Genomic DNA, 17,606 nt, shown 5'->3' with positions numbered 1-17,606 from the left:
AAATATATACTTAATATAATATTTTTTATAACAAAAAGTCAAGAGTTCCTTGAAGAAAAATATAATCAAATGTAAATAACATGTGGAGCATCAAATATTTGAAGCGCCCTCTTTGTGGGTAAAATATATATTTATTATTTCTACAAATTGAATTTTTCGGTCAATTATGATGGCATCAACTTCTTGTCCACGTCATGTTTTATCTTTATGGGACATATTCCCAACTTTTAATTGACTTAAGAGATAACTATTTAAGTGACTCAAATAGTGCAATCTTATTTGTAGTAGATCAATAAACCATTGTCCTATTATATATTATTCTTTATGTAGATAAAAATTACGTTACAAATAATAAAATGTATATTTATAAAAAGAAGATTAAAGATTAATTTATTGAATACATTCCACATTTTTCTATGCATAAAAATATGAAATTTTTTTTTTTTTTTTAAATGTAATGTCTTATACGTAGAAATGTCATCCTTAAATCAATATTTTTGAAAAAAATATTCAATTATAAATAAGTGTTCAATAATATATATTTTTTTTTAACAAAAAAAAAAAAATCCATCACTAATATTCAAATATCACAAATAGTGTTATTTTTAGCTATTCTATTTAAATTCCTTTTTAAACAGAAGAGACAATGAATTATAGTAGCTTGATAGGTTTTAATATCGAGTCATCCTCTTCATCCAAACTGTCATCCTCTTTATCATCTATCATCATTACCTCACTTAAACGATTGATGATTGTTGGGGCAGGAATGGCCTCATTGAATGGAAAGTGATCATTTTCCATGTCCTTATAGCTCTGGAAAAAAAATATGCTTCTGATTAGATTTATAATATATTTGTGATGTAATTACCACTTTTAAATTTTGAGGTCTTGCATATCCGTCATCTGGAGAGGTATCTTTACTCTCATTATCCTCCTGGCGATGATACTGCGGGTATACAACCATGCGATTATTGTTCTCAGGTTTGTATTGGACTTCGTCTGCGAACATGACCTCCTTATGCGTCTGATGTGAAGTAATGTGAAAATTTTGGTTAGAAAAGGTTATAAATATTAATTCTTTTTAATTAATACAATTATTAGCGTTGAGATTAACTGTTTTGGGTTTGGTACAAAATGATTTTATAAACTTATAACACTTAATTAATTACAATTTTATTTTTCAAAAGAAGTCAAGTGGTTTGTGAGACCAATTAAGACGGAGTCCTCATATGAAACAGACCCTGATTGAGCTTGAAAATAATTAGTTCTCTCTTAAAACGATTTTATATCGGTTTAAAATTATTTGACCAAAACCCAGCACTAAAAATTATTTTATTGGAATGACACAAACTTTGAGCGAGTGATATTTGAATGTCAGAAGATAATTGAAGATTTAAAACACGATTAAGAATCATTGAGACCTGTTGAAAATAACTCAATTTTGGCCAATAATATTCTGAGTCTCCATATACCAACTATAGCCATATTAAATAAATCAACTATTGATGCAAATTTATATAAATTGTCTCCCCTTCAAAGCCATAAACGACAATTTTGCTTATTGATATTTTTTATATCATATGCAATGCTTAAATTATACAGATCTAGAGGTATGAATGATAATTAATTAATCAATAGCATCGACAAAAGTGTATATAACACATGATTAAAGTTCTAATGAGTAAAGGCAAAGCTTTTTAATCAGTTCTAGGACTGGTAGTCAAAAGGACCAACAGTCTCAATGACCAATCCCAAGGTGTAATAAAACTGGTTCTAATTTGGTTTGTAAATCAAATGTTGGAAGTGTCAAGATTATGACTCATAGATAATTTTATTTGAAGTTTTAGATTTAATTTTTTCTATAAGTTTAGTTTCTTGTAAGCTAGGATTTTCCAACACAACATTTTAAAACAAAGTTAATTTTTAAACTACTTAGAAGATATTTCACTTGATACAAAAAAAAATGTTTATGAACTGAGAAGGACATTGTCATAAGTTATCAAACTATAAATTGACTTCGATTTTAATTGACTAAAATGTAAGGCACACTGTTGGTTTTTTAAAGCGATCAGACTAGAGTAAGTTAGTGAATTTATTGCGTGTGTATTAAAATAAATTATAAAAATATATGTATATGTGGAAAATGAGTATGACGGAGCCAGCTAATTTCAAACAGCTAGAAATGATTAGAACAGTCGACTTATAGCTTCGGGCTGTAGAACTTAAATAAATGACAACATGTCCAAATCCTTACCAAAGATCTGTTGTCATTGTTTAATAAACCAACAATAAATACTACAATTGATTTTTAATAGCAAATTTGTGTATTTAACAACAAAGCTCATATATCAGAGGTCAACTCTCGTAAGACACTCTTATAACAAATTTCTGTTCTGTAAAACAAAGCAGAGACGATTACTGTATATCCACTTTCTATTTATCTATTTACAGATTGATTTTATATTCTCTATATCTTCACAATAAGTTCAATTATTTGAATGTCTTATACTTCTTCAATAAAATCAGATGAATTCATTTGATTTAGCCGCTTACAACGTTTAAGTTCTGACCCCAGAATATTTTTTTGTGTATTAAGAATTAAAAACGATGATCGATTTATTTATTGTGATGCTCAATTACCACTGCAATCAAAATTCATTGCTCAATTATTGGTGCACACATTTTGTTCCAAATATTAGGATATGCGTTAGAAAGCAAATTAGTTTTGTTTAATAGAGATTTTTTTTTAGATAGCTGCTTTCTAGATTTAAAGAAGAAATTCACAAAGAGTCTACAATGATTGGATGTTAAAATAACTAAATTACTAGCATATATTTATATTTAAATCTCCGCTATTCTATATTTTTTTGTAAAAATTAGTTACAAAAAATCTATATTCGCACAGATGTAAAGGTATATATATTATGTTTATAATTAATTAATTAAAGACTCCCAATATTAATTAGCTGCTCTAATTTAAAAACTCATTAAAAGTGTTACGCCAGTCCAAAATTAAAAGGAATAGCTATCCTACATAAAATATATTTTCCCATAAAGAAAATAGTTCATTTCTTAGAATACTTTAGGTAAGCATGTGAATATTGGCTAAATTCAGGCGCAATGATTTAAAAAAAGTATATATATGTTATTGAGAGCATCATATGAATGCTCTTATTAATTATTTCCCATGATGCTAATTTGTAGCATTTTGGGCAGGTTTAAAGAAAATAAACCGGAAATGAAAATGGTAGGTCTGATAATTTGAAAACTATTTTGGAGGCCAGCAGCTTAGCTGATAGGACATTTAATTAGATGAGCTATAAGCAGCTGTTTCAGGGGGGAAGAACAAGGAAATAGGCTTGAATTAATCTAATGTCGATCCTCAATGCTACTTTGAGGCCATAAAGGACTTTCAATGATAATTCCGAAACAAATTCTTAAGGTTACTCTCCGTCACGAATGTTCAATTTGGGTTTAAGTTTAACTGAATTTATTATGAAAAGAAGTTCACTACTCAAGAGTTGAACAATTATGAAAACATCTGAAAAAATGAAAATTAATTTTTCATATTATCAATTCCAAAAAAGTGGGCCAACTAAAAATACACACGAATTACATCATTACTTTCAGTATCGTGTGAGTGCTTCGAACATCAAAATGAAATAAACTAAGATATATATTTAAACAAATAATGTCAAAATATTAAATTTTTTATGAGCACATACAAATGTTCAGTCAGGTCTCTTTTAATTCAATTTTATTTTTTGGTTCTGCACCCTATACACTCGAATCTACATGGTGTATAATCCCCTTCAACAAAAGGAGGGAGGGATTTAGTATACGAACAGAGGGACAATATTAGAAATGCAAATTTACATTTGAATGGTGGAGTAAAGATGAAGTTTATTATGGAAATTAAAGTAGAATTTTTTAGAAGGTACTCATTCAACATATTTTGATTTGAATAAGTCATAATCATTTTTTTCTTTATCAGAAGGGCTTACATTTTTTGTACAAAAATAAAGATTTGTAAGTCTAATATTGTTGATCGAAAAGTTGTACTAAATTTTGGAGTTATTTAAAGCATTAATAAAATAATTCGAAATAAAATATATAAACTAGGTATGTCCTAGTTTATATATAATACAATATTATTTACTGATACTGAATCAGTTCAACTTTATTTGGCAAATAAAATTATACATAAAAAAACCATCAATAACTAATGCAATAATTATGTATTTTAGAAGTTTAGATCACATATTATAAAAGTTTCTTCCACACTTTTTTATTTCTACATATTTTATGTTTTACTTTTTTTCCTAAATTACCTGATACTACTAAAAATACTTTGTGTTAGAAAAATATTTTTAAAATCTCTTTTTACTCTCTTGCATCTCGGATTAAGAAGCTCAAAAACACCATTTGCAAATTTTTTATTAATATGTATATAAATCTTCATATTTCTAATGAATATGAGACTAAGTCAATAATAAAATAATGCAAAAATTGTCTTTATTTTTCGTAATACCTCATGTTATGTATATTTTTATATCCCAAATAAAAATTGTTTCGCATGTTCACTTTTCCTTATTATAATAGAGCATGTCGTGATATAAAAGTGAATGACTTTGCGGCTTAAATGGAGAGAGAAATAATAAACAGCCAATGATTGAGAAGTGTAATGCACTTGAATAAAAACAAAAAAGAAAGTAATATCATTACCAAAATTATATCAAGCACACCCAAAAATATGAACTTTTTACTAAAAATTTAATGTTTATTTACATTATTGAAATTTAATTTCAATAAATTAGTTTTTTTTTCCAAAAATTTTAATTTTTTGTGAAAACCTATGGATTTCTTTCTAAAACTATGAATATTAAAAATTTACTTTCTTCTGAACAGTTAATACTTTATGTTAACAAATGTGGAATTTCAATTTTTTTTTTTGGAACAGCTACTGATTTTTAAATATTTTTCTATACAACTCTGGATTTTCAAATTATAAAAAAAAAATTAATCTATAGATTTGTTACATTTTTTTTAAAACATTTAATATTTGTGTGAATAGCAGTGGATTTTTGAAATTTCGTTTCTGAAAATTTAATTTTAAATTTAAAAAAATTAAATACCAAGCCCCTCACAAAGAAAATATATAATTTTGGAAACGCCCCTGATGAGATGATGCTTATTGGTAGCTTGTCCAATTAAAGCGGATTTGGTGAATGTTCATATGAAACTAATGGGATTTTAGTATATACAACAAGGTTGATCACCACAGAACTAACTATAAGGCAAAACAATTTATACCTATACAGAAAGAGACATATTTATAAATGGAAATAATATGATAATGGAAGAGGAGTGTCCCTATGTAGTTACTACCTGAATAATTGTTTTAATTTATTTTCCAAAACTGTTATCATTATCCTTTTATACTTCAAGACATAAGTATAAAGTTATCCCTAGTTTGTGAAGACAAACGTAATAAACGACGATAATTGTTTGTTTTTGTTAGACTTGGAGTAGAATTGAGGATCGGCATCGTTGTAATTCCTGTCTATATCATTGCTGGAATGGTGAGTGTTTCTTTCTTCTCATATCTTATTCTACATGATACCTCTGCTACCTTCTCTTAAATTATCAGGGTGACCACGTTCATATTTTTTTTAAACATACCCACGAATAATATTATTTTCATCAATGGTTATCATTATTATTTAATTCCTGAAGTCATACAATTAGTGTTGCGTTATACATTATTTATTCGTTACAGTCCAATCCAGTCTTAGGATCGGTCTCATCGGTCCTTAGGACAGGCAGTCTTTCGGACCGTTCCTTAAGACTCTCGGTCCTTCGAATTTGTCATAAAAATATCGATGGTTAGCCAAACAAGATATATTAAATTATTATTAAGATTATAACACATATATCATTGTTATACAATATAATACGAACATATTATTTTGTTACTTGGTTACATAATTTATTATTATATTAATGAATAATTAAAAGGACAAAAAAAAAAACTCATTGACGTAATGAGAGATCGATTTTAGTACTTCTTTAAGAACTGACAGGGGGGACTGGACTTTATGGGACCAAACTAGGCTTTATGGGCCAGACTGGACTATATAAGTACAGACTGGACTGGACTGAAGTACTCGGCCCTAAATAAGGACCGACACAACACTAAATACAATTATACAGAAAACTGGATTTAAATTTTGAATGTGGTAAGAAAAGACGTAAAATTGAGGGTTTGTTGTAGATTTTTAACTACATGTCTTTATTGTACCCAGAGTATAATTGAAGCTTCATATAGGAACCAATTATTGCCTTACACGTAGAAACTCTAGCAAGTTCAACCTCAGCCCTTTTAAGGTAATATTACAAACAACTAAAAACTATTTTTTCAATTTTAATTAATTAAAGCCTTATTTGGAATTTTCATTCTAAAATATAGTAACAAAAAAATTCATAGTGTTATAATAATTGAACATTTTCTTAACATTCAATCAAATTCTGTCTAGAAAAAATAAAGCCATAGAACACGAAAATGACCATTAAAACTTTCAACCTTTACAGGTTTGGACTTTAAAAGAACAATTAATTGGAATATGAAGCGTCTGAAAACTTGTTTATTTCCCTTAAATCTAAATTATTAATTATATTAGTATATATTATTATTTTTAAACTCGTAACCAATTCATTTTTTCCCCGGGGAATAATATTATAATCTATTTTCAAGCTACCTAACCAGCTTTTTTTATTAAATTTTTAAAGGCATTGAAAAAAAAATTTGAAATAAAATGTCTATTGTTTGTATAAATTGCAGAAAAAATAAAAATGATACTAGCTTCTAAGTAGTGCCACTCATTTTAGCCGATTTTTTGTTGTTTACCTACAATTTTTCAATTAATTATAATCAAGATTAAGTGATAAATATTTGATTTTCACAAATTTTCTTTAATTTTCCTATATTATCTTTCATGTCGAAATATGGGACTGAATCAAAGTTATACCGTAAAATCTAGGTATTTTTAAATAGGCTTGAAAGGCCAAACCTGTAATGGTTGAAAGTTTTAATAGTCTTTGATGTGTTCTACAGCTTAAATAACAATAATAAATATGAGTTTCAGCCTGCCAGCTAAAATGCTGTTGCATGGTGTTATTCATTGCTTAGGCCTAACATATACTCTTATGCATGTTATTTTTTGAAAATGTTATAAATTGACCTGAAGCACTATAAATACTAAGGTAAGCTATTTTGTAAATAAATAATACTTTTATTTAAATAAATTAATCACGCCATACAATATTAAAAACAAAACTTTACTTTCTTCATCTATTTTTTCATCTAGGTATATTAGCAAATAGTAGAAAACTATATACAACTATTTTATCTACTCAAAATAAGAACAACAAAAAACTTTTATCAATAAATCAAAATGCATTATTAATTAAGAATTAACTGTCAAGCAAATATTATCATTAGAAAGCTATCAGGAATATATTTTCAATTGATTAGGATCGGATGTGTACATTTATTGTATAGGTGCATAAGTACACATAATCAATTGTAACTTCATTTATAAACCATCTACAAATTAAAAGAATTCTATATAAATAATACGTCTGTTCGATTAGGCTATAAAGATAAATAATAGAATATTTAATTAGGGAAATTTTGTTTGTTTAATTTGACATTGACTTTGAAGTATGTTTGTATTGGGAAAGGACTTGGTTGATTATCACAAATACTATTTTATTTATGCGTGATCTGCAATGAAGGATTTTGTGCTCTTAGTTTAAAGTAAATATTTACTCCTTCTAAAATATAACTTATTTATAAATATTACAATTAAAACAAATCTATCTTGAAATTTAACAGTATGTAATTTGTCTAATTTATTTTTTGATGAAAATTACTAAATCAACATTATTTGAAATCATTATGAAAAGTTAAAATCCCGTACTATGTCCGGGTTTTTATAAAAAACTAATTTTAACTTTTCTACATTTTTCATAAAAAAATGATCTTTAATTACGTCAGCTCATTAGCTCAACTTTTTTTTGTATCAATGGGAGGAATTATTAGGATTTTAGAATTTCCAATTTAATGATTATATAATCATTAAATTGTTTAGGACAAAAACTGTAAAAGGAAATAAAATCAATTATTAGCTACATCAACCAAATAATACTTTTTGGACAGTATGAACATTGACAATAATGACCTATACATCAAAATATTTACTTGACAATTTGTAGCATAGATTGAGTTAAATCTTAGGTCAAAAGAAGATTGTTAAATATGTAAAAAGTATGACAACTAACCCCGTTCTATCCTATTGTATTGCTTTTTAATTATAATATAATAGGTATACTAAAAAAATCCATATAAGGTTATTTATTTAAATGAACATGAAAAAACTATTCTATTAGCGTTTATCTTCTTGACAATCAAAAAAGAGAATACTTGAATGTTGGACTTGACGATTTCCATTATTAAATCAAACATTACCTACAATTGTCCTTCCAGAGAGTTGTCCGTCTTTGACATCAAATTTATTGGAAGAGAATAGAAAAAACCAAAATACAGTATTAGGGCCATAAACTATAACATCTTCAGCCGCTTGACCTGTATTTTCGCCTTAGGCTAAGAAAAACTAAAAAAAATATAGCTTATTTTGTCTTTACTGCTGTCCATCTTAACGACACTCCATCAATAACAAAAATTGTCCCAATTTTTTTAAAAGTAAAATATTATATTTTTAACACTATACAATTTTCATCCAGGGTAAACCAATTGCCCTTATACAACCCAAAAATCCCTTAATCTTACAAAACCTTTTAAATGTGGACTTTATATATATTTAAAATAAGAGGCTTTCTACTATACATAATAGGCTTTTATTTTCTCCCTTACTTGTGAATAATCTCATAATTTATAAATCCCTACAGAAATTAGTAATTTTTCAGACGTAAAATAACCTTCACTGCAAATCACAGAAACAGTAAAAAATTCGGGAAATAATGAAAAACTTAAATATTATTTATGTTTTAAGTTTTCTTTGAGATGAAAATGACTTTAAACAATTCTATTTCCAAATTACTACTAACACAGATTACTAAAAAATCTGACCATGAAGAATAATTAGATTTTGCACCTTAAATAAATTTAAAACAGATCTCAAGGTCAATGTCGAAAAATGTCTTCCATAAAAATGTTTAATTATTTAAAAGGAGGAGGTCAAAGATAAATATTACCTGTGATTTCTTTAGAGTTGAATGCTTTGGCGATATGTAAATGGAGGGTTGTTTTTTGGGGAGAGTACTGGTGGAGTGTCCTCCTCCTAAAATATCATGTCTGTTTTTCTTTTTTTCCATAGTTCCTCCACTTCTTCCACAGGTCATTGAAGAAATCCCTTCAAATTTGACATCATTAAGCTTTTCATACGTGGAATCTAAGAGGAAAAATATTATAGAAACACTTAATTACATAAATTACAAAATCGTAAGATTTGATAAATTTAATAGAATATAAGATTGTTAATTAATCTGACAACATCTTTTAATATTAGCTAAAAAATATTGCATGCTTATGTTCCTTTGATGCATGAAAATTTAAACTATAAGGTGTATATGTAATAATACTTTGATCCAAGAATAAAGATAAATAATAAAGAATTTGAGTTTAAAAGATAAAGGAGTTGATTCTCATCTTTTAATAATTTATATAGCAATTCTTAGTAATAAAGAGCCATACTAACTCATTTGGAACATTCAAAGCTTTAAATCACTTGGAAACTGTGACATATTTGTATACAATTTTATTTGTTAAGCACAATACTTTTTTGTGTGTCTATTGGAGGTCACTGAGAATAACATATAATCTATGACTATCAATGTGATGTCCATGAATTCACCCATTTAATTGAATAAACAAGGGGAATTCTGCAAAATAAAGGGAAAAATTGCTTACATTACAAAGATCAATATTGAAGAAATGTTAATTGTGGCTCTATTTCCAAAGGGTAAATTGCAAAGTAATATGTTATATAATATATAAGCCAAGGAAATATTCTCAAGATTAGAGCATTTTTTATCTTAAGATTACTCGTTTTTTGGTATTGCTTTGCTTATAATGCAAGAGACGCCAAATAAACTTGACAGTAACGTGTCAAGTATCTTGATATATAGGGAAACAATGATTACACAATGCAACATAATTTTTGGCCCACATGCTAAAAGCCACATTTATACGAAAAGGATCATTAACACCTTAAAATGCCATAGATTTGGCCATGACGGCATTTTTTTTTTTTTAAATTACATGTTTAGAGTATAGAACTACAATTTAGATACATATTACGAAGTAACAACATACAGGAAATTAAATAGTAATAAAAATTGATAAAAGCATCATTGAAAGGATACATTAGGTTAAAGTTATCTTGAATACAGTGAATACAATATGGACCCAATCGCGCAAAAACCGATTAAAAAATCTTGTATTACATCTTAAGATCGATATTATAAATTTTTTTAGTTGAACTTTAACTTTCTTATAAAATATTTACAAAATAAGCAATTAAGTAGGTTACCTGAAAAAGTTTCAAAATTATGTACATACAAATAATTCAATTAGATTAGATAATTCTGCAATAAATATATATATCAAATACATTGGGCATGAAGCATATAAAGATTATGATTAATCTTAATTAATCCTTGCTTCTAAAATATTAATTACTTAGTACAATTAGTCAAATAATTGACTCATTTATATTGAATATAGGAACATTCTAACGCAGCCTCACATTGATAATAACTTAAATATTCTATAAGAAAATAATAAGCTACACTGAAAAAGTCAATTAATATCAACCTTTTTCTTTTTTGACAGGAAATCTTTTGAAGTTGTAACAATAGTTTTATTTTTAACTAATATATAAAGTATTTGAAATAAATATTTGCTTCATTCTTCATTTTACTTGATTCTTGTATGATTAAACACATTTTATAGAGACTGCATTGAAGGTAACCTAATAAATAATTAATTTTTTAGATGGTTTTTATATATTGCTATTAACTTTAATCTCTTATATATAGATATTTCAGGTCGAAATACGGCTCTGAATTGTCACTTTTCTCTTATACGGGGTATTTTAAAATAAGGTTCTAACGGAAAAAGCTAGCAGTTGTGAAGTTTATAGTCAATGTTGTGTCAAGTTCCACTTGTCAGTACTTAAAAAAAGGTAAAATTGATCGCTTGTTTTTCATCTTTTTAATTATTCAGTTATATAATAATATAAATTATATTACGAAATCAGAATAAGTTCTTATTTATGCACTTATAATATTCTATTATTACAGATAGTATAATAATTTTTACGAAATATGTGCAATAATCTTAATACATATTTCATGTATCTTATTTGCCTTAATAAACCATCGATATTTGTATGAAAAATTCCTAGAAGCAACAGTTAAGGGCCGGTCTCAAGACTGGACTGGAACGAATAAATAAGGACCAACAAACCACTAGTTATAATGGTCTTTTTTCAGGTTCTACAGCTTAAGTAACATTATTAAATGCAGGCAGGCGTTTCAAGACCTGAACTTTATTGCAGAGCCTTATTATGTATGTAGTGAAGGATCTTCTTACCTTTATCCTTGCGGGGATCTTGATCTATATCCAAGTCAAGGGTCCGATTAAAAGCAATATGTGTCTTCAATGTAGGATCACTACCAAGGGATCGATTCCGTATTATAACGACCACTATGACTGCAACCATCATAAGCACAAGAACGATTCCGGACAGGATCCCTAAAAGTATATGTTTTTTTTAGTTCCTATTCATTTTTTATACAAATATATATTAATAAAAGGTTTAGTCAGTCTTTTTTTTTCAAGGTAATGAAGTGTCTATATAATTAATCTCTATTTTGCTTTCATTCAGCTTTTCTACACATAATTACAACAAAAAAAAAAATCTTTCGTTCTTTATTCGTTTCCTATTGTGCCAAGGTATAGGAAACTAATACTCACTTATTTTTTCTTTTGTACTTCCTGAAGAAAAAATATTTGAAAAAGAAAAAAATATTGTCATGCAAGCTATTGAAACAATGAAATATCTATTTACTTATTGTAGTAATATGCCATAAAACAAATATATATCGTAGTATACTTATTTACTTCACACATATCCTAACAAAAGTACTTTTTTGGGGGTTTTTTTGCCTCCCCAATAGTAAAATTGATTTTTTTCAAGTTAGAAGCAGTCACATATTATACTTAGGGATATGATTTTTATTGAGTGTTTTGATTATTAAATAAGACTCTATTAAAAGTAGCTCCCTGTTATGTAGTTTACGGAGTACAACTTGAATTCATACAATTAGCTGCATAAATTTGTATTTACCTCTGAAGTGACTCCCCTATGACATCATCAAAATAACCAGTACAATTGTAAACAAAAGCAAAGAATCTCTTCTCGACACATCTTATATAAAGCCACATTGGCTCCTCAACTGTAATTGAATATTATTTCAATATTTATAATAATTTGCTAACTGCCAACCTTCTTTGGATTTTTTCTTCTGTTTATTTATTTTCCAAGTAAATAATGCATAATAAAGTGAAGGTATATTCATCAGCGTGGCAACTGTTTATGTGGATATTCCTCTAATCACAAATGCAAAATAAAAAGATACCTAATCTTCATTATGAATATTTTTTTATATATTTAGATTAAAAAACACTATAAGGTTTTAAAGATCCAAAAAATCCCCGGATTTTTTTTTGAAATCCCTAAGATTTTGAGTAACTGGATCTTGTTCAATCTTGGACTTTTTTAGTTATACAAGTTTTTATATACCGTACCTGAGTACCTTGGATCCAGATCCACAACGAGTATTTTCTTTAAATTACATACGTTTTATTTTTTACATCAGCCTTATAAAAAGGGTGTTTACAAACGGAGCGTTGAGTTTAAAAAAATAAATACAATAAGTATGTGTACAAGTTAATGCCAGGATACTTAATTATCTGGGGTTGTATTTACATCCCAGGAAAGAAACAAAAGATTAACAGAGAAAACTTTTAAATACTCTGAGTATTCTAATAAAAATAGTTGTTACCAATTGTGAGCAGATAACTAAAAAGAAGTATGGACTATATTCTTTGTTGATTAAAACTCATCTTGTCTCCTTCAAAAGGAAAAAAAAATATGAAAAGAAGAACAAAAACTTATTTAAATTATGAGATTGAAGGAAAAATTAGAATTTGTTATTGTTCTCCTTCAACAACTCAATTTATTTAAATTGATTTTTTATGTACATATCTACTCTAAAATACTCAAAACAATTTTTTTGAAGAACAACTTATAAATAATGGTACTTAGTTATGAAGATATTTATTTATTTAAAACAATGCCTTTTAAGAAATGAAAATAAATTTTTTTAACTAATTGAAATCTTGTCAAAAATGCATTTCATTATATGAAAAAAAAAAAATTGTTTGAAAGAAAGTTTATCGTTGTTAATAAAATAAAGTTTGTCTGGATGAATGTTGTAAAGTAGTTTTGATTTAAGATATAACAATGCAACAATATTAGTGATAAGCTTATGCTTAAAGGTTAATACTAAAAAAAAAAGGTTGCTGAATTGTTCAACGTGCACTTTTCAAGGCATGTTCATCACAAGACAAATTTATTCCTAGACAAGTTCATCGCAAAAAAAATTCAGCCGTAGGAAATTTCATCTCAAGACAAGTTTACCATAAGCAAAAAATATATTTTACATAATTTTTTTTAATATGTAAAATGAGTGGGTTGTACAATTTGCTTTTAAATATTCAAAATTTACTTTAAAAATTTAAAATAAAAGAAGTATACATAATACTATTTAAAAAAGAAAATTAAACAATGATTTACTGGAGGGCCGCATTAAACAAGATTCTAGTTCGAATTGAGAGTGTTGTTCATTTCAAAGTTATTGCTTCTAGGAAAAGGCAAATATCTTGTCAAGTCGGTATATTAAATTTTAATTAGAAATGTTTTGTGATCGTTGATATGTTTAAAATGGAATTTTAATCATTTTCATTCCTTTTCCTTTACTTTTTTATTTTATTTTGAAATTAGGTGGTTCAAAAATGAACCTCTTACCAGTAAAGTAAGCATGGTGATTTATAACAAAAAAATTTCACACTAAAGATATTTCAAGTATATAAACTTGACATTTCCCTATAGTGTTTGTAAATATAGAAAATATCATATGAGGAGTTGATCTCTTAGATGCAATAACAGCTGTGAATGGAGGGATAACTAGATAAAAGAAAGGATGGTGTTCTATATTAAGCTGGTCAGTAGTGACTTTGCTGATCAAATCTGTCAACTCTTTTTATTGAGAAAGTATATTTATTTATTCCACTTTTCACTCCAAGACAAGTAAATATGGAAAAAAAGTTTATCACGATGAAACTTAATTCCGAAACAAATTCATTCCGATAATGTTATAATCATATATAACCAAATATATGTGTATATATATTATTTTTTTGAAACAACTTACATCCTAGATACATCTAAGTAAGTTCATATCGAGTAAAGATAATCCCAAGAGAAGTTTATCCCAAGAAAATTCACTCAAACCAATATATATTTATTCGAAATATATCTAAATGGAAAAAAATCAACTATGATTTTGTATTTCATTCCACATACTTTTTAATAAAAAGATGTAATCATTCAATAATATATTCGTTGTTCTAGTAAGGAAGTTCCTAATTTAGCCCATAAAAGGCAATAGTTAAAAACAGTTTAGGGATATATTTCATTTATGCAGTAACAGTTGTCACTGGACCGTTAATTATAATTAAATTAATGAAAGGTTGGTGAGTGCTGGTCTACAATTAAGAAAAATAACTAAATATCGTTCTTGAAATAGGTTTTGTATTGAAATTGGTTTTTAAGAGAAGAGAAATTGGCCCGAGAGATAGTTTTTTTAATTGTATGAAAATGATTACAAGCAATAGGCTGAAAATTCTTTTAGTGGGAAAATAAAACAAAATCAATTTTTAGATCTAATACAGAAGAAGAAAGCTAGGGTTGGCTTTAATGCCTCGGTCGGGGAGATAATCAGAAGCCTTAATAGTATGAAAGGGTAGTCATTATTTTGGATGAAGTACAGAGTACTTACTAACTTACTAACCTTGGGTAGTTTACATGGTAAAACACTGGAAAATAAACATAATTCTTTTGTAAACTGGAGACATCTCAACATTTTTTATTCGAGTGTCCACAAAAATTAAGATAATAGACCAAGTGATTGAGTTTTTTTTTTTTTTTTTTTTTTTATGTTAAATTGCATCTTGTTGATATAAATTTTTCTTATTTTTATACTGACCCATATCAACCGAAAATTAATTACATAACTGAAAAGTACAAGTTTTGTGATATAAATTGAGATGCACAAGAACACCTAAGGATTTTACCGTAATATTGAAGAATATTGTATTTATTATGTTACAAAATTAAAACTAAGGTTTTTATAAAATAATAAGTTAAAATATAGTTGTACCAAAGTCCAAAAAAAAAAGAGAAAAAAAGAAGTTATTCTAGAAGAAACTTTATTCTAATACAAGGTCATCCGGAAAATATTATTATATAAATTTAGATTCATATATATTATTATTTTATTTTAAACAGTTTTAAAAAAATAGCAATTATTTTCTCCAATTACATTAAAAAAAAAATAATATGTCAAAGGACGTATATCGTATTTCCCCATAAAATCATCTTATATTAGTGTCGGAAAAAATGATAAATCAGTTAACAATTTTTGAAAAATATTCTTATATTAAAATTCTATTAGTGACCTTCCCTAACTGCCGATATGTAAAAAATAAAGAAAACGAAAATGGTAATTTTGACAATTTGAATAATGTTTGGAATAAGAGTAGCTTGACGTTTTATTAAATTAGCTACAAGTAGCTCTAAGAGGAAGGAAATCCAGCAAGGAATTATCCTTCTAACTCCCTAGAAAATGCTCATTTTTACTTTTCGCACTTCTCAAGAATTAAATGATAATGATAATAGCTTTATAAAATTAAAAAGCTTGTTCAGTTTACCAACTACAAAAAGCTACTCCCACTTTCTAGGACATTTATTTAACACATCGACCCATGACCTATTTAACAACAAAATCAATTTTTTAAATTGTATATAGAAATGATTTTATAAAATAAATAAATTTAATTCTTGAATCATAAATAGATTTACAATGCTTATAATTAACTAAAATAAAAGGAATTAATTATAAATATATAGTGATTTTAAGCATCTTTTAAAGGACTTCATACTTAATAAAAAAAAATTGAATATCATAATAATCTATTGTAATCATATTTTTATATAGCTACTTATAAAAATACGAGAAAATTTAGCTTTTGCAGTATTACATACATACATTTATCAAAAGTAGATTATCATTTTGAAGGGGATTTTTATTTTGCATGTGCAAAAAGAAAGAAAGATGGGATAAAATATCTTAAGTCAATGCATCGTTCGAATATACAATATGATATCATTATGAAAACAGAGGATTTGGTTTCAAAAAGCATAAAAAAAAAAGAAGAGAAACATTTAAAATGTATTTCCTAATTTAAAAAAAGAAAAAGAAAAAAAAGATTCCCATTTTTTAGACTAAGTTTGCCAAAAAGTATTCTAACACAATTTCATTAATAATATAAGTATAGCTATTAATACAGTATTTTTTAAAACATGTTTTCAATTAGAAAAGTGTAAGCTTTTGAATGAAAAGTATGATATATTCATTTTAATACAAGTGGAATGTACAAAAATTTTATGGGTTGCAAACCAGGAGGATTTTTGACAAAAATTAGTCTGAACTACATGAATATTAATCAACTTATTACCTTCCAACTCTATTTACAGGCAAAAATGTGCAAACGTCACAGCACTTTAAATTTTTTCCCTATCTATAATCGATGAATCCAATAACGACGATAGTATCATTTTTGATACCCATTGGGAATATAATGAAATATTGTGAGAAACTTCTGGATTGTATTTGCTTAAAAACTATTTAATTATTATAGTTCATTTTATTAACTACAAAAAACAAAATTAAAATGAGTAATCGTTTCTTTGATATAGTGAACACTATCTAGACAGATGTGGGTATCATATTTGATATTTAATCATTTTGAATACCTTTTGCTCTACAATTGTTTATGAATAGCTTCAAGTGATTTCAGACAAGAATGAACAACTTTAGAAAGGAATCGTCAACCTTCCTTATATAAATAAAAACATAGATTTAGATAAACTAGCCATTTTGCTTCCGCCTTTTATTGTCTAAGGTGTACAAGTAAAAAAACATTCATTGAATGAATGAGATATTAGTTTTTTTAGATGATATACGTAGTTAGTTTGAACTTAGTGCTATATATAACATTTCCAGAAATGCTGGAATGTTATCACATGGCTCAATATATGCCTTCTAAGAAACACATATTTACCAAATAATTAGGAAAGTCGATGAATGTTGGCAAAGACAATATGGCAAAAACA

At 26.8% G+C, this 17,606-nt stretch overlaps 1 protein-coding gene across 3 annotated transcripts in view; it reads right to left on the bottom strand.

The window, feature by feature from the left end:
• Window positions 1-275: 275 nt before the first annotated feature.
• Window positions 276-17,606, bottom strand: part of LOC121130482 (contactin-6) — a 126,048-nt gene continuing 108,717 nt past the window's right edge. The window contains exons 10-13 of one of the 3 annotated variants that reach the window (XM_071893720.1): window positions 11,678-11,839; window positions 9,277-9,473; window positions 869-1,024; window positions 276-813 (exon numbers count right to left, since the gene is read on the bottom strand). In XM_071893720.1, the coding sequence (XP_071749821.1) occupies window positions 652-813; window positions 869-1,024; window positions 9,277-9,473; window positions 11,678-11,839 (677 nt within the window). In that variant the 3' untranslated portion in view covers window positions 276-651. Of the gene's footprint in view, window positions 814-868; window positions 1,025-7,337; window positions 7,655-9,276; window positions 9,474-11,677; window positions 11,840-17,606 lie in introns of those variants that run through there. The other 2 variants (XM_071893722.1, XM_071893721.1) reach the window with 2 other exon arrangements.

The sequence above is a fragment of the Lepeophtheirus salmonis genome, chromosome Z (assembly GCF_016086655.4).
Source record: "Lepeophtheirus salmonis chromosome Z, UVic_Lsal_1.4, whole genome shotgun sequence".
In the NCBI taxonomy this organism is placed as follows: domain Eukaryota; kingdom Metazoa; phylum Arthropoda; class Copepoda; order Siphonostomatoida; family Caligidae; genus Lepeophtheirus; species Lepeophtheirus salmonis.
Note: the sequence above shows the minus strand (reverse complement) of the source record. Positions and strands in the feature narration are given on the sequence as shown.